General features: G+C 33.3%; 1 protein-coding gene across 1 annotated transcript in view; it reads left to right on the forward strand.

Moving 5' to 3' along the window:
- The first annotated feature begins 2,406 nt into the window (after positions 1 to 2,406).
- Positions 2,407 to 18,489, forward strand: part of CCDC178 (coiled-coil domain containing 178) — a 173,297-nt gene continuing 157,214 nt past the window's right edge. The window contains exons 1-7 of the mRNA XM_068672826.1: positions 2,407 to 2,540; positions 4,402 to 4,508; positions 8,837 to 8,914; positions 10,692 to 10,819; positions 12,801 to 12,835; positions 14,608 to 14,690; positions 16,020 to 16,220. Coding sequence (XP_068528927.1) covers positions 2,407 to 2,540; positions 4,402 to 4,508; positions 8,837 to 8,914; positions 10,692 to 10,819; positions 12,801 to 12,835; positions 14,608 to 14,690; positions 16,020 to 16,220 — 766 coding nt within the window. The remainder of the gene's footprint in view (positions 2,541 to 4,401; positions 4,509 to 8,836; positions 8,915 to 10,691; positions 10,820 to 12,800; positions 12,836 to 14,607; positions 14,691 to 16,019; positions 16,221 to 18,489) is intronic.

Consider the following 18,489-nt stretch of genomic DNA (forward strand, 5'->3'; position numbering starts at 1 on the left):
AGGACAAGTAGGTCAGAAACTGTCAAGATGGAAGACAGAATTAGGGAACGTTTCCCCTATTGAGCGGTGATGTGAGATTGTTTATTTCAATTTGGATGTGAAATTGAGAACTTTTATATTCCTCTTTTGGTACTTGTTGCAGTTTTGGATGAAATTACCATTTGGAAGATTGTTATCCACACTAATTTCCAAAGTTAATACTGCAATAGCTGCCCATGGATACTCTGTATCATGTCTTCAGATCCCATAGAAATTATAGTGAAATCAATCTAAATGACAATGAAATTATTCCTAATATTTGCAAGATGCCTACTGAAGCACTACACTTGATGTTAAAAGAGAGACTGGAGTAAGAATAGAAATTGAATGGTTAAAATGTTCGTTATTTGTGAAATGATAAAAATCTCATAATAGAGAGAAGCCTGCCATTCCAGCTTTCTGTGGGATTCCTGATTTTGCATACTGTTTTGATCTTTATAGTAGTTGCAGCAGGAAGCTATTGAGATTAGGCAGTATGTAGGAAAAAAAAAAAATTATCTGCTTTTGAACTCTATATCTCAAAGCTGGACATTAGACAATTTGCAGAGTAATTATAGTTTTCTGCATCTTTTTCCTTCACAGTATAAGCAAGAAATAACTTAATAATGAATACTGAGAAAATTTGGATCACTCAGACTCTTCTTATTTAACCTCCAAGGACTTGGCTATACCCAAAACCTGTGTGGTGAACTTTGGTGAGGTATATATAGTGCATACTGTAATTTTCCTAGTACTGTGCTAGCTATGTACTTGAAAAAGGGCTTTGTACTGGCATAGTTCATTACTCCTATGAAGGAGAATAAAAGCAAGGATTATGCTAGTCTGTGCATGTGAATAAGAAATAAATCTCTCTGCCTAGCAAAAAGTGGGTGTCTACATGAAATTGCACATTTACATTACATGATCTGTGTATATTGTGTTAACTTTTATGTACTTGAGAACAATTCTGTGAGCGACAGAATGAATAAATCTAGCCCCAACCCCCCTCTCTTGCATTCTTGTTGTTCAAATATGTAATAAAGCCTCATTAAATGTTGCTTTTTTTGTTTGTTTTGTTTTATTATTTTTTTCTTCATTATACTGGGTGATTTTAGCTTTGTCTGAAAATTAAGTTGAATTACTGAACAAAAACTGCTCGAAGCTAATAGTCACATTTCCTAAATTAAAAGATTTATGGTTCAGGATATCTCACTCTTGGAAGGTACACAGTAAGGAAGCATTGGCTTGAGCAAGCAGCACTTCCAGTCAGCCTGGGGGTATTGATGATTTCTTAACTATCATCAAACTTTTATTTTTTTTACACAAAACTTTGACTTGGAGTTGTCAACTTCTAAGGGTGTATTTCAGGACAAGTACAAGAAATGTGGCTGCATTGCATTGCATAGGTTAGTCTTTAATGTTGAATGCTTATAAAAAGGTAGTCTGAAAATGTATAATTAAAATCTCTCTCTTAATTTTCTTTCTTAACAAGTTTTTCTATTACTTTTCCATTTTATTTATTTATTTATTTTAACAAGAGAGCATCAAGAATTAATTAGCTGCTAACATCTCAGCAGTGCCACAAAATGCGTCTTGCACCAACTGAACAAAAGAATGTGTTTATAGTTACTCAGCTCTTGAATTGGAGTTTGGCAAGATCTTCTCTTCAAACTAGAAAACACACAGATGCAATTTCATATTATTTAGTAGTGTGTTGTGTTCCTTTTTTAAAAATTTAAATAGACTGTATGAACCTGCCAAATTTTCAACTCATTTTGTTTCTTTAATCTTTGTGACTAAACTATTTATATAATATACATAGTGGCGAAAATTACTACTTAACCAGGAGCTCCTCTGAAACATGAAATGATAAAGTGCATACAACCTAGTGGGAAATCAAATAAAGATGGATCACTGTTTTAGAATGTTTATTTCTCCCCATTTATTTGCTTATTTATTTATTATTTGAAACAGCATGGTATTGTCATATGAGGCACAAGCCATGTCTAACTCATGTCCCTGAGGAAGAATGGAGACACTCTGAGTAATAGGGACAGCAAGGGCTTGCCACATGATTCTTGCACAACGTGGACACAGTTCCTTCCTGGGAGGAGCTGCAAGTACTGGAGGACAGGATGATCTACAGTTTGAAATGATCTGGAAAAGTCAGAGAATAGGGTGTAGATAAATAAGAACAAGTACAAAGTAGTATGCGAAGTAGAAATTATGTGTACAAAGATAAGAAAATGCTAGGTAAGGTAGTGAAAGATCCTTAACTTACAGTGCCAAACATGAAAAACAGCATCATGCTGTAGTGACAGAACCAAGGGTTGTATCAGGATACAAAGCCAAAAGCATTGTGTAATGCATCCATTCTTCTTAGCACTGATGAGGTATCAGCTGGAAGGCCGTGTCCTCTTTAGGATGCATCCGGGAAGACCTGGACCAGCTGCAGAGAATGTGGGGGAAGATAGTGGAAAAACAATAATAACCTTGGGGGCATGGAGGATTGGAAGAATTTGGTCTGTTTAATGTAGAGAAAAGAAGAGAGAGCAGTTCTCAAATATTTAAGAAATTGTTTACAAGATGAAGGTAATCCATTATTTTCTATGTTCATAGAGGTATGACAGATTACATTATACATTAGGAGAGCTGACTAACAGTTTGCCATGATGGCTGAGTTTGGTTTAAGTTTGCCTGCGTATTTGGTAGAAACTGTCTCTAAAATATTTTAAATTGGGTTTGACAAGCATTTGTCAGAAATGGTTTGGATTCAGTTGAAACTGCTGTGGATCTTTCAATTCATCTAGGCATTATTTTGAAAATGGCATCTGTTTTCACGCTCTGCTATGCTCCTGTCATTATTAGAGAGGAAATAAAGTTTCTGCTTAATTTTACGCCTTATGTTCTGCTGAGGAACTTGGTAACTGCTTAATTAAATACACAATTTCTTTTTTTTGCTTTACAGATCCTCTGTCCTTTTTTGCTTTTATTGTCCCATTCCAGTTTTAGCAGCATGTCTTTGTCAGCCTCTTTTCCTTTCAGATTTCTCATTTATTCTGTGTTATCTTTGGATCTTTTTAACGGTTACCTTTCCATACTGTGTAATGTGTTTTCCAGCTTTGCCTTGCAAACACCTTCGTTCCCATGAATGCCTTATCTCTCCCGCTTTACTTCAGTATGCCAGCATCCTTGTACTTTGTTCTTTTTTTGTCTTTTTCTTCCTGTCATTCTTATCTTGTTTGTTTTTTTTTTTTTCTTTCTTTTTATTTTTTTCCTTTTTTTTTTTTTGTTAGCATATACAAGATGATGTCTCTTTTTCTTTGTCCTATATCTACATTACTTCTAAAATATCAGTTTTTAAGATCCTTACAAAATACAGTTTGATGGAAAGATTATGGAAGAAGAGAATACAGTCATTTTAGGTAGCCTCCACTTAAAGAGTGGGTTTTGGTATATCTAAGGAAACAAGGTCACTGTATATGGTCTGTCACTGTATATGGTCTGTCAGTGCCTGTCCTCCAGAAGCTTTTGAACATACTGTCCAATTTCATCCAAATTTGACAGATAGGTGGGAGTCTCAAAGTTCTTCCAAGTTTCATGAAAATTGGCAGCAGAGTAGGAGGAAGAAAGACCCAAATTATTCCCTCGACTGTAAGAAAGGAGTTACAAATTAGCCCTTTACATATTCTGTAGGGTAGCGGTCAGCTGAATAATCCACTGTGCTTTTGGTTAGCAAGCACATGTCTGTAAAGCTCCCATCCAGTGTGCACACCCAGAAGGGAATACGAAGGGAAGCTGTGCTGGTCAGGCTCTGTGTCGCTGGGAGGAACTGGCTTTCTTTGAGGGAATGTTGCACAAAATTCCAGGGGAAACCAGGCTCTATTATTGAGTCTAATGGTTATGGGAACTGCTGGCTTTTCTGAGCTGTAAAATATTTTTAGTGGCCTTTTTCTGTTCTTTGCAACATCAGAGAGCCCATTAGGTATTAAATAGTAACCATTTCTAAATACTAAGATGATCTTTCATTCATCTCTTATCCTTTTTTATTTTATTTTATTTTTTTTTGAGAACCTATTATATCCTTCTAAATTTGACTGGATCAGTTCCATCAGTCCCTTGACCCACTAATCTTTTAATGATCTTTTAAGATACCAGGGAGGTCTGAGGAGGCAAAGTAGACCAAAGCTATATTGTTCGTAGTTCATGCTAGGAGCATGACAGCACGTGCTAAAGAAATTCTTGGACTTTTTCTTTGGGTCCCTTTGTTGCAGCGCTGATAACTACAGATTCTTGTGCACTGTTTAACAGATTGAGAAAATGCTTTAAGTCACCAAGAATTAAAGTTTTTGACTAGAGATGATGTCTGTGTTTGTTTTTAAGCAAGATCTATTTGCCTGTTTATCTGTTCGGTATTGCCAAACTCTCTGAAATTCCAATATTTGTATTTCTGAACATTGAAATGAAAGGTATTGATGGCAATGAACTTGGTAAGTATAAGGCAGCTCTGAAACAGCCGGTACAGAAGTTACTGAGCAAACAAAGCTAGGAATCGGAAAGAACAGAGGAGTTTTAGTGTTGAAGTAAAAACATACAACTGTACTGTTCATCTGACTGGCAAGGTTGTGGTGTTTTTTTTTTTTTTTTTTTTTTTTTTTTTTTTTTTTTGTTTTGTTTTTGTTTGTTTTTGTTTTTGTTTTTGTTTTTAGATGCTTATGATTCATTCATTCAGAGAGCTGATAAGGAAGTAAAGAGGAGTTTGTAGCTAATTCACTGGCTAGTTGAATTGAGTTAACTTGTTCCTGCTGAATGCATGTTTTTTAATGTTGTTGAGACAATTAGTCTGTTGTAAGACTAAGTGTCAGCATGCCTAGAGCACTTTTTCCTTTTCTACTATTTCCTGAAACTAAAGAAACAAGCAAATTCATCCTTATTCAATGTGAACCTCATTGCAAGTGAAAAGAAATAAAATAAGTTTGTCACAGGCTGTTTCTTTTTGTTGTTTGTTCGTTTTTTCTGAAATTTCTCTAGCCATTTCTGGATGTTTGACTATTTATGTATTATTATAAAATAGTATTTTGAATCTAATAGCAACAACAGAACTGGCTTAATTATAAGTAAGTAAAAAGATAATAGTACTTAATGGCTTGATAAAATGCAAGATCTGTAAATATTTGATCAATTTTTTTTTGTTGTTCCTTCATTACTCTATTTTTAAAAAAATGAAATTCAAAAATGTCTACATATCTAATGCTCAGAATAGGAGATGTGATTTGTATGAACATATGCGGCAATTATGCCAAAACTAAATTTCTTCAGTTCTGTGGTTACTATGGTAACCAATATTCACTGTATTTCATTTAGACGTATACAACAGAAGAAAATGCTAGGTTTAAGGTTTAATAATCTTTTCAAAAATATTGTGCTATAGTACGTGATATTTTAATTATGGATATGGGGATGGATCAAATAACTAACACGCTTAGTAGCATGAACGTGGGTAGTAATCATCTTTAAAACATATTTGGATGATTTTTCTGGTAATGGAATTTCGGATGCTTATTTCTAACAATTGAATTGAATTAGTTTTTTGCTTGAGCAGAGAGATTGTTCCTACAACTGTCAGGTCTCTTTGACCTTCCAGGAATAAGGAAGAGATTAATAATTCTGTTGTTTCATTTCTGGCCTTAGAATGTGTGAGGAGGAACATTGAAATAACAAATTAGGTAGTGCCTTTAGTCAAAGGTAGTTGCATTTTGTGAGAATCCATGTCACAGAATGTGAGAAGCTCTTAAGGCATTTATTTTCTCAATGCTGCTTGATAGGAGAGTAATTCCTCTTTTCTGATTCATGTCACAGAGGTGGAACTCGAGAATATATAATGACAAAGTGCATCATTCAAGACTGTGGCACAAAGCACATGGATTTAATACCCTTACCTCTTAGAGATTTCCAGTTGTTTTTCAACTTGTTTAATTGTCTGGTTTTTATTTTAGAGTTCATATTTACACTAAGGCCTTTTATTCCAAAAGAATAGGAATTAAGTTCACTTCCATTGTAGACTATATAGCTGCAGTGAACCCTAAGAATAGTGGAATACTGGACTAAAATTCAAATTGATTTAGATACAGAACTATCAAAAGTATTTGGATATTTATATGATAGTGGTAAGATCTCAGACACAGAATATATAGTTGTGGACAACAGTAGAAGTTTGTGAGAGTACTTTATTGATTTTATGTCCCTTCTTAAAACATGTAGTGGCTAGTATGAGGGACAATTTCTTTTACAGAGATTTTTTTCTGTGAAAGAAATAATTCTAATTTTTGTTATTCCCTTTGTTAGTATTGTTGGTTTATATTAGACTGCCTACAAGATTGTGCATGAAGTCTTGTTTTCAAGAGTGAGACTTTGGTATCACTATAAAACATTTTAATGTTGCAAACTACTATTTAAAAAACACTGTGTACTATTTTGAAATACCACACTAAATGTAGCTTGAGGGAATAATCCTAGGGATATTAATTGTTTCTTGCATATTGTGAAGTAAACCTGGGCTACATTTCAGTGATTAAAATGATTCACTGCATCGCTTGAGGACAAGCAGAAATTGTGCAAGAGGTCCTAGCACCCTAACACCAAATGATAAAATGTTGTATTTGCAGAAAGCAAGCACTTGGAGGTCAGGAAATGATAGGATAAAATGAAGATTGTTCACGGAGTGTTAGCTCCTTTAAACTATGTGTTAGTTCATAATTTTTATTTATGCTAACTGCATTTGGGGGAAGGAGAAAAAATTCCAACACAAATGGCATGACCACAGTGAAACAGGAATCAGCAAAAACACTTCTAACAAATTTCTCCTGTAATTGGGCCATACCTGTTAGTCTTATGAGATAGATAATTTCAATTTGCACATAGTTTGCTTAATGATGAATGAAAGTTTTGGTGAAGAGGTAAGTATCGGAGTTGATGAGAGAAAGGTTCATATGGAATAGGCTATTTATGGAGTGTATCTATGAATATCCCCAGACTCTTCCTGGGGAATGGTTTTTATGATGAGAAATAGTATTAGTAATTTATGTTACATGGACAGTAATTCTAACATCTGGAGTCTAATCTCTTTCATAGAAAAACATTTGTTAAGAGTTTTACTTTTAACAGAGTTGTTAGTTCCTCATCTTTCTATTTGAGATGTTGTCATTAAACATTTGTTTTTAGCAGCTGACCAATTATTTCTATTAAAGTACCTAGAAAATAATTTGTGTTGTATTTTTAATTTAGCTTTAGTCATATTTAATAATATATCTGACATATATTTTTAATAAGTTTATATACATACCTGATAAAACATTCACAATGCTTTTTTTTTTCTTACTCCTTTATGAAGTAGCATACAATGGCTTTTGAAAGGTATGCTCTAGCAGTGTGGCTTAACATAGTGGTTATCTTTGGCAGAGTGAGAAAGTCAGTTTGAATGCTGTAAAATTATTTGTGCAGAATAACACTTCCTGGAGGTTGGAGATACATATTACAGAATTACAGTGCTAACTCACTAGATTTGGCTTACTAGTCTAGGTAGGATAGTATTAAAGAAATTTGTTCATCTGTATATTTATAACTACAGCTATGAACACAAGTAGTATTTATGTACATGTATATGGAAGCTAAGATTTTCAAAAGATACTGAGTGAACTAAGTGCTGACTATTTTTTTTCCAAGCCTCAGACAGATACAAGACTTTTGTCATCAAGTCTGGATTTGTCCAATATAGTTTGAGCAGGTTGTCATGCACGGTGAAATGAGTTTTTTGTATTCTGTGTAATGTGAACGATTCTGCATCAGGCAAATGATGTTCACACCTTGTTCCTAACAAGGTGTATATCAGATTGTATAGTAGGTGTCTATAACTTGTATATCAGATAATAGTCTGTTTTGTACCTCCTTCCTGATGCATTGCTGGCTTTATAAGAAATGATGAACTGGAACTGTTTCTTAAGCTTTTTTTTTTTTTTTTTTCTTTTTTCTTCTGGATTTCATCCTTTTGTATATATGTTTTTTCTTCTCTTTTTTTCTTGCTCTAAAGCCATTCTGCCTGTAGATACTTATTTTCATTGACTTTCTGAGAGTTAAGAATCTTTTGTATTCCTTGTTGGAGCTAGTGTGGCTAAGAGGCTAAGGTATTGCTTTGCTGAGTCCAAGAAGCTGACATACTATCACACGTTGAGTTAAAAGTTCTTGCTTGCCAAGTTGGCATATTTCTTTAAGCAATGTTGAGACCCACCAATAATTGTTTCAGGCAATAATTGTTTCAGGAAATGGAAAAAGCTACCGTTTTGTATGCAAAATAGATTGTTTTGTTCTGTGTTATCTATCCGTTGAGTGGGCAGTGGTTCAGTTGACAGGTTTATGGACTTCCACTGACAGTTTTGTAATGAAAATTCATCTCATAGGTTATCCACTCTACACATCTGTCCAGTTAGGGCTAATTTCTAGTGTTGTGGGATTCAAAAAAAATCGTGTAATTTAAAATGCTGGGACACATGGGTTGAAATCTGCCTGTCTCATTCCTATTTATTTACGTGTATTTATTTATTTTATTACAATTTCATTACTTATGTAGGTTCCACTGGGCAATTTGTAATTCCAACTGGTTAATTGTTGTCTCTCTCTTAGTAGAAAAAGGGAAAGCAGATTTGCTAACCTTTAAAAATACTACAGATATATGTCACTGATAGGATGAATTTTGTGCTGATGAAAAGAAGTGTTTAAAAGGTGTATTTATGTATATATGTATTGTTATTTTTCTAATTATTAGGCTGCAAAGCACTACCAGCAATAATGTTTGAAACACAGATGATTTCCTATTCTAAGGACAGTGGTGAGGCACCCCATGGTATGTCAGATGTCTTCTATAATACAGTTTTCAAGTAATTTAAAGAAGGGCTTAGATTTAAGACATAATTAAATATTGTATATTTTGTATTTTAATAGTGTGCAATGCTAGTCCTCTTTCTAGGTTATCTGTCATGCTGCTCAAAATCCTTCATAGCATTTGTATATTTTGAGTGTCAGTCATTGATGTTACTCGTTCATACTTCAGTTTTTCTACCTGGAAAAAGCAAAATTAGCTGTATTTCACATCATATAGATTTTTTTGTTTAGATTGTAAGAAAATGGTGAATGATTCCACTTTCTTACTGAGTTGTATTTCTAATTTGTTTTTACAAATGGTTTAGAAGACTCGTAAAAATGTTTGCATTTACCAAGGAATACCAAAGAAGTAAGAGAAAAATTCTCTTTTTATTATGTTGTTTATAAGTTCCAGATTTTGTTTAAATTAAGTTATTGTTAGTTACATTAATGATGTATGAAAAGAAATAATTTTTATGACAATATTAACGTTCATTTAGTAAAACGTGAAAACAATAGCAGTAGAAACAACTAAGTGAAACTGAAGTAATATTGATCTGGAAACATGAACTTGTATGTTGTGGATCAGAGTGTAAGAACTATCCAAAGTCTTTATATGCTTTGTTAGGACAGTAGGCATCCTGTGAAGGCTCTAGAAACAAGCAGAGTGAGATCCTGTGAGGTTGTTTTCAATACCAGTTTTAGTGGGCTCCTTTTCAAATAAAAATTTTCAAACCATCTTTTCCATTTCAGTAAAGCTCTTTACATAAAAGAGTAAGGTTAGAAGAATGTTATGTAACCTACAGACAAGATGCAGATCAAGATACTAAGAATTTATTCTTTAAAAGTAAATAAATAAATAAATAAACACAACCACCCACAAACTGTATATGAAGGTTTTCTGTAAATCTATCTGCTTTACTGTGTAATCCCTATTATTAATATTGCTATTTTTGGTTAATCTCCAAGGCCCTTATAGCATTTTGTCCCCCTGAACTTAATTAGGTTAATGTTCCATCTTTGTAGGACAGCTGCTTATATTTTTTTCATAGATTAGCTGTTAGCTTTCAGTGTCTTGTTCTGATTCCTGACACCTTTCATTAATGATCTCTGCAGTCAGATTACCATTCTGTGTATTAATTAGTTAACATTAATAGTGTGACACAGTATAATTTAATTATGTCATTATAAGGCTAGCAGAGTTTAAGAAATTGTTCATCCCTTCAAAAAGTTGAAGCAAACACTGGCTGGAACTAAGTATTGTGTGCATAAGAGCAGCCTAAGCTTGCCTCTTCAGACCTTGAGACGTTTTTGTTTGTTTGTTTGTTTGTTTTAGTATCTGACAGCTTTGCCTTTTTGGTTTCTGATATTTTTTCTGGTTGGACAAAATCTTCACTGAGGACTAGCCTAAAATTATCAAATTCAAATAATTTGGGATTAATTACATAAAATTAATTATAACAAACTGTATTCTGACCTTCATCCATTTTTCTCATCTTTTTGAAATTATTCCTTCATATTCTTCATTCATTTTTGAGTCTTCCTCTCCTCATTTTTGAGATTGTGTTGAAAAGGAACAATGTTTTTTTGCATAAAGTGTGCAGCATAGTAATAGATGCAGCTGTTACATTCTCCTAGTCAAAGTCAAGACCAAGGTTTATCGAATCCCAAAGTAAAGGAAAAAAATAATGTATCAGAAAATCTGATATCAGCCTGCATGTAACGTTTATCAACCTTCTGTATTTTCTTTCTTTCTCCAGGTAAGAACGAGTGGACCACCATAAGGAAACGTAGCTGTGCTTTTGTAAACACTCCATTGCCATGTATTAATAAAGCTATTTATCACATTCAAGAGTTGGAAGTAAAGCTGTATAAATGCTTTCAACAGGTACATTTATGGTTGAAAATGTCCAAGTGCTTTTTTGTGTAACAAGTATATTTTTAAAGTAAGATTACTATGGTGATTTCTATTTAAAAATGTTACTTCAGCTGGTATGTGTGGTCCAAAACAGTGCCCAGCAGGTTTTTTTTACTAGTTATGATGTATTATCTGCTTAATGGTTTAGGCAAATCAAACTGTCTCACAGCGTCTTGATATAATATATCATATATATATTAGTAAATTCATATATGACAATTCGGATGCACACAGAATCGTTTCGATGATGTAGATAGTCTACAAAATATTTCTTGATACTAATCTTGACTAGATACTCAGATTGATCTCTGTGCCATTTTCTGTCACTTATAGTAAGCAATGTTCTTTCCTAAACAGTACTTAAAAATTCCTTGATTAAATATTCTTTATTCTTATGTTCTGTGAACAGAGTTGTAAATTTGAAAATACTATGTTTCTGATTCTAGCAATATATGATGTTTTCATAGCCTATACAGATTTTGTATGAATAGAAACAAGAATAAGGGGGAACTACAAATGGGTAGGCAGATGAATAAAAGTGCAATATATTCTGTTTTAAAGTATAGTAAAATCTTCCCATTAACTTCTTTGAGAACATGATTAGTATTATTTAAATAATTCACTTTACTGGAGGAGTGTTTTCCAAATGTTAATAAATTCTGTATATATCTACACTGCAGTAAGAAGATCTGATTGCTACTTTTGCAGACAAGTTATATTTAAATAATTTAGCTCGAGTATCGACCATAGTGCCATCATAGCAGCACATCAGGAAGACTATCTTACATTAATCTTCCAAAAACATTGTTAAACATGCTTCAGGGAGATTTCTGCAACTGCAGCATAGGTAGTAGAAGAATCCAAGGTGTATGAACTATAGTAATATCTCAATTTACAGCATAGACAGGTAGAAAATTTTATATTGTCTCATTCACCTGTATTTAAAATGACGTGAGAACAGTGAAATGATTTTAATATCATAATTTTGTCATCAATATACAGGAATTAGATGGATAAACTCTAGATACTTGTTCATATTAATGCATATGCAGTCTTGTGCATGTTTTCCACATCTCTTCTAACTTTGTGAGCATACTTAATACACAGAGCTTAAAAATAGTTTAAGGCCTTTAGACAGTGACATCGTTACAACTATGACTTAAGATGAAAAAAAGACAGGGTGGCTTCAGCATCTGTATTTCAGGAATGCTTCTAAAATTCAAAATTGGGAATATTTACAGGAATGAATATACTGCTACAAATATAGAGAGCCTTTGACTTTACTAGGATAAATATGAATTTATGTACATCTCTGATAGTCAATTAAATATCACCACTAACGTGTCCAGTAGAAATGGAAAACCTCATGTACTTATTGTTAAATTTGATAAACAGTGTGCACACTGCTTTGGGGACTGGTTTCTCACTCTTTCCAGTTCCTGAACTGTGCTTGGAAACTGGGAATGATTTGCAAATAAGATTTTGCAGCAATAAGATTTTGTAACAATCTAATGATGTAGGTGATAAAATTGCTGGGCCCAAACAGCCTAGTAGTTTTTTACTGTTCTAAACATAACCCTAATGAGGAAAAAGCATACAAAGTTCAGACAGACACTCTCCAATAGTTTTGAGACTAAAAACAAAGTATGGTGGTTAAAAGAGCAGCAATGGTATTAACGATATAAAATTAGTTTTAAAAAATTACATTACAAAATTAAGTAATACATGACACTTATCTACAAACATTTTGTTTTATTACCAACCTTTTGAGATCACAGTTTTTAAAAATTCAAAAACTTCGTATTTATTTTAAGATGGTAAGAAACATACATCTGTATGTACACTGATTATATCCTCTTATGATAAAAAATGTGCTGGCCTTTTTATTAGGAAAGAGGAAATGTATGTATTATCTGAGATGTATGATGGAGTTTTTATTTTACTTTTGCAGTATGACCATGTGTTTAAGGAAGAAAAAGTGCCACGGTAAGAATTGTATACAAAACATACAAAGAAACACACAGAATCATACAAAATGATGTATTTGTTTTAATGTCAGGTAATTAATTGATGAGAAGTTAGTCTGACTAACTTTATAAAGTTATAAAGTCTTTATAAAGTCTGCTCTATGAACTATAGACTATACTAAATTCTTCTGTTGCATAAAATTTATCTAAAGTATTTTTAGTACCTTCAGGAGGTGGTTATTTCAGGAGCCCTAAAGTATTTATGGAGTATTTCTTATATCCCTCCTATTCAGTGTTTAATTTTCAAAGTGATCTCATGTCTCAAGACCCACCTAGATGACGAATTTCTGTTGGTAAGAGTTGTTCAGTTTTTGGTACTTCTGTAATTGTGCCTAATCTCAGGTACTTAAATACAGCTCATTGCCCTTATTTTAGGCTCTCATTGCTTCAAGTTAGAAGATACCCAAAATAAAGCTGACTGTGTGACTTTAAATCGTATTGTTCATGATGCAGGCTACTTTATAATGTAGTTCTCATAACAAAGATTAATAAGAAGAGTTTGAAGAGGAGAAAGTGTCTCATGCACACAGCTTGTTGTCCTGACTGTTTTCCTCAATGATCACTCCATTTCTCTGTATATTTTCACTCTGTCAGATATGCCTACTGAGTTACTTTGTGGTCAGTCTACTTAACCTGTTCATTGAACTCCTGCTTCTGCATCTGATTTGAAATCTCTTCCATCATCTAGTCGAAGTTTTCCTATCAAAAATCTTTTTATTGTTGTTGTTCTCTTCCCAGTACTTTACATGTATTTTTTGTTGATCTAGGGAGGCTTCAGTTCTATTTTTGACATCAGATTTTTTTGATGTTTTTTTTTCTTAGAAACCCCAGATATATTTTTATTTTTTTTCATAGAAACCCCAGATTTCAGTGCAGTGCTTTCAACTCTGCACTTTCACTTTGTGCATGTATGTGCGATGTACCATGAAAACAGATTTCATTGTTGTCTTAGGTGCATGTGACAGACCTGTATGTGCTCTTTAACCTGCACATGTGGGCATAAATGGGTGGTGGTGATCTTTCATCCTCTTTCTTCTAAACTCCAGCAGGCTAATGAGCCTCGTGAGGTCACATGAGAGCTGTGGTTCGCTTGTGTTCTAATTTGTCTGTTTCAGTTATTTCTTTCCCTCTGTCACTTGTGGGTTAAACTTGTCCTGATCTCATTTTAACAATGCCCTCCTCTTTTCTGCTTTTGAGTCTCCCAGGATTTCAAAAGCTTGTCTGTTGGAAACTGATGAAGAACTTTGTATCTCTAAAAAATCTTTAATACTTTTCATTGTGACCCTTCAGTGATGACTTACCTTAAACTGATAAAAGTGAAACTACATCTAACTTGCAGTGTAAAATATGTCTGTGCCTCATAGTGACCCTCAGTGCTTCTGCTGTTTAGAAGAGTTTGGAAAGTATATATTGCTCTGCCAAGTTCAGGGCTTGGAAAGAGTAACAACTTTTCCAGAACAGTTTCTCACAACAGTTTCAGATATTAAAGAAATCTCTTTCTTGTATTTCTGTAAATAAATGTGAGAAAAGCGTTTATATGGGAATTGTACAATTAAGAATTCTTCTGTATGACTTGCAGTGTTTTTTAGCAATTATTCCGTTCACCTAAACCAATGTTTAAATGTATAAGACTGAAAAGATACACTTTTGACTTAGTGAAAATAATATTTATGTAACAGCGTTAATTTAAATTCAGTCTAAAATTTTAGTGGTGGGGGGTTTTATCTACAGGATAACAAAACAGGTCAGTGCTGAATCTAATGAAGATACCTGGTTGTCACTGGATTTTCAAGAAGCTAATGTATCTTGTGAAGGTAAAATGTTTTATAGTATTCAGTCTGAGTGGTTATCGTTACTTACCCTCATTTAATATATGCTTTGCATTTAATAATAGTTGTTAATTACTTGGTATATCTTATGTAAGTGATGAGTGTGTCCTTTGAAATCTGTCTGTGTATTCTCTGTCAAGCTGAAAGACATACATTTAAAATGTTATATTAAGTACTATTAAATCATCCTGTTTGCAAGACAGTAATTTACATTTCTGTATTTAGATTCATACTGCATTTTAACACATGTAGGAGTTGAACCGGTAAAACTAGTTACACTGGTTGCTGGAAAATCTAGATTATTTTTTTTTTCCATTTAATTTCAGTAAAACAAATATCTGCACCAATGTTGCAGGGTTTTCATAATATACTCCTGAGACAGAGTTCTATTTTTTACAATTTGCTTCTTTATTCAGATTATACTTTTTAAAATTATTTTAAGTATTAGAGAGATTATATGCACTTTTTAAGCCACACTACATTTTAATTACTGCTAGCCTGAGGCAATCCTGTCTGCAGTAAATTGTGTGATAACATTTTTGTTGATGCCAGCAAAGCCAAAAGTTCTTTCCAGTGAAAGTAGATTAAGTAGTTATCTTTTTTTTTTTTTTTTTTTTTTTTTTTTTCAATGCTCACAGTTTTAATCAGAATAATTTGGGAAATTAATGATTATTGACTGTGAGATCTAAATGTAAAGGTCTTGAATTCTGTAGCTTCTTTAGATCGGGATAATGGAAGACGGCCTCAAAAAATCTTGTATGGAAACAAATAACTCAGGCATTCTTGATAGCCACATTTCACAAAATAAGATGACCCAACATTTTTTTGTTGTTTGTTTTTGAGATATTACACTGAATATTGTTAGAAATCTGAAGACTTTGATACTTCCTGGGGAAAATAAAATAAAATAGAGCAAAGCAAGTATTCTTTAAAAATTGAGATAATTAGGAACTTGATTACTGACCCAAGCAACATGGCAAAAATGAAAATTTGGTACCATCTTTATTAATGTATTTTTGTTGTACTCTGCATTTGACTTAAGCCAGAGGAAAATGCTACTGAAATTGCAAGTTTTATTTGCAACTAATTGTGCTTGCCTTGACGCTAGCTTTCTATTGAGAATGAAGCTGGAATAGAGTATATTTTTAAGCTTTCACAAGAAGTAATTATAATGTATTTTTTAAAAGCAATGTAACTAATTGTGCTTACCATGATACATGGGGATAGGCCAACTTTGTGTTGAGAATGAAGCTGGAATAAAAAGCATATGACTAAGCTTTCATTAAGAAAATAATTTTTAATGTATTTTTAAAGACAGCAAGACATTAACCTTGAAGCGCGAAACAGAAGCTTTGCTATTGGAAGTTACTGAGCTAATTAAGCGACTGGAGGCCGATCGTGAGGAGGCAGAAAAAGCTTTGGAGAGAGAGAGACAGCGAAGGAAAAAGCTTGGCATGGAAATAGATCGTATATCACTCTGGAGGCTGCAGCAGCTCCCTGCAGCTGTGCAAAAAGGTATCAGTATTGAAACTAAGAATATTTGTTATTTTTCAGTAAGTATGTTACCAAGAATAAGAATTATGACTATAGTTGTGTTTAGTGTAATAGAACTACAATATTTATGCTTCTGAATTTTGTATGCTTGAATATGTATCCATGGGAAGACAAAACAAAACAAAACAATACAACAACAACAAAAAAACAACAAGACAACAACAACACAGAATGTACATTAACAGAATAGTCAACATTGTTTGAGAAATAGCTTAAGAATAAACAAGACACTGAAGATTATGAGAGATACTCAGCTTGTGGCAGGGAATAAGAAGTTTAAGAAGAATTACAAAATAATGCAATGTGCTAAACTGTATATTAAACCATAAATTAAAAAGATAGTTTTTTTGTTTTGTTTTGTTTTTTTTAATAAAATGTGATAAATTTGCATAACATATTTACATGAATGGTTTGATGTAACCATCAATAGGTCTCCTTGAAATCTCAGACTCTATGGACATTCTAAGATATTCTGTGATTAACTGACATCTACACTATAGAATTAAAAAAGAAAAGGAAAAAAAAAGCAGTTACTTTGCAGCTGTTGTTGTCTTCTGAGTCACAAGGCATACCGGAAAATAGGTAGCATTTGAACCTAGACTTATAGCCTGTTGCTTGGGGGAAAACATATATCTAGAGGAAAATTATAAACATGCATTAGCATTATCAGTGTTGTATCATGTCAAAAGCCATTCATATTCATTGACAGTCATAGATGCTATGATTGGGGGTGGATTACTCTTTCCAAATTCTCACTTAACTATTACAGCTTTTGTGTGTATGTGTTCTTAATATTGAAAAATGATGACAGCAGTCTTAAAATCACCTCTTTTTAGTTGTGATCACTTTTTTTTTTTTTTTTTTTTTTTTTAAGGTTACTGTCTCTTTGCTCTTGAGACTTATTCCCTGATCTTTCTTTCTGAGTACTGTGATCTGTTCTCTATTCTTTGACCATGTTTATTACTGTTTTTTATTGAAAAGATGTGTATGGTTCTGCAACAACATTTCACCTTGGCTTTTTTTCTTTTTTTTTATTTTCTATAGATGTTAATGTTGGTCTTTAGTGCAAATATGATCAAGGTAGTCTAAAGAATCTCACACAGCTATTTAACAAATCACATTAGGTGTTTGTAGGAAAAAGGAAAATAATTTTGAGAGCTCTTACTGGAATTACAGTTCAGTTTCTGAATAATTTAAACTTTTTACCAATAATGAAGCACTTGCTGTACTAGACCATTGTTAGGAACTACCTACGCTTGTTCCAACTAGGAACTACCAAAGAACTACTTAGGAACTACCAAGGCTTGTTCTTCTCTTGTATGCCTTGTGAAACAGATATTCTGCCCAGTTTAAGATGTTAAGAGAATCAAATACCTTCCATCCCAGTGTTTAAAGAAACAAAACATGGCAACACAGTGTGTAAGTCACAGTGCAGTCTACCAGAGCCCTGATTTTTTCTATCAAAGTTCAAGCTTTAATGAATCCTTTTGTGAGTGAGTATTAAGGAGAGCTTCAAATGACAGCTAGCTCCTGGCCTCTGAGACTGTAAAGAAACTTAACTGCACAATACTCCAGAATAGCCAAGCAAAAGAAGAAAAGAAAAACAAAGTTTTGAAACAAAGCTTCTGTGAAAAACTGTTACGTGTCTGCCTTCTGTAGTTGACACTTTGGAGTTTCAGACCTGTATGGACACAAGCACCACCCTCAGGTGCATGTCAGTCTTAATGGTTTAAAGAAAATGAACACTAGAGGACATGCTTAATGATTTCATATTCATGTTGTCAAACTGAGGAGTTTGCTATAGTGAGAGAAGAATGGAAGCTCTGAAGAAGCTTACAGAAGTCAGTTTAATGCAGGATCCAACGTAATTAATTTTCTACTTCATTTAGAGGAGTCTTTTTCTAACAGAGATGCTGATGATAGGGCAGTCAACAGATGTAAAAAAAAAAAAAGAAAAAAAAGAAAAAAAGATGACTGGCTGTCTTGGAGAACAGATTCCATAATGGTGGATTACTTTTCCTTTCAGAATATGTTTTCCTGCACTGAATTTAGAAAGTCCGTTAATTATGATGAAAAAACTGCTCAAGTTGTTGTTCTGGGAATACCATTTGTCTGTATATTTCAAGCTATTCAGTGCCAAGAGAGAATGGCAAATATTGATGAGCAAAATTTTTGATGTAGTATACCTGAGTAGTGTCATATTAGGTTAACCACCAAATTCCACCAAATT

The sequence above is a fragment of the Anas acuta genome, chromosome 2 (assembly GCF_963932015.1).
Source record: "Anas acuta chromosome 2, bAnaAcu1.1, whole genome shotgun sequence".
In the NCBI taxonomy this organism is placed as follows: Eukaryota; Metazoa; Chordata; class Aves; order Anseriformes; family Anatidae; genus Anas; species Anas acuta.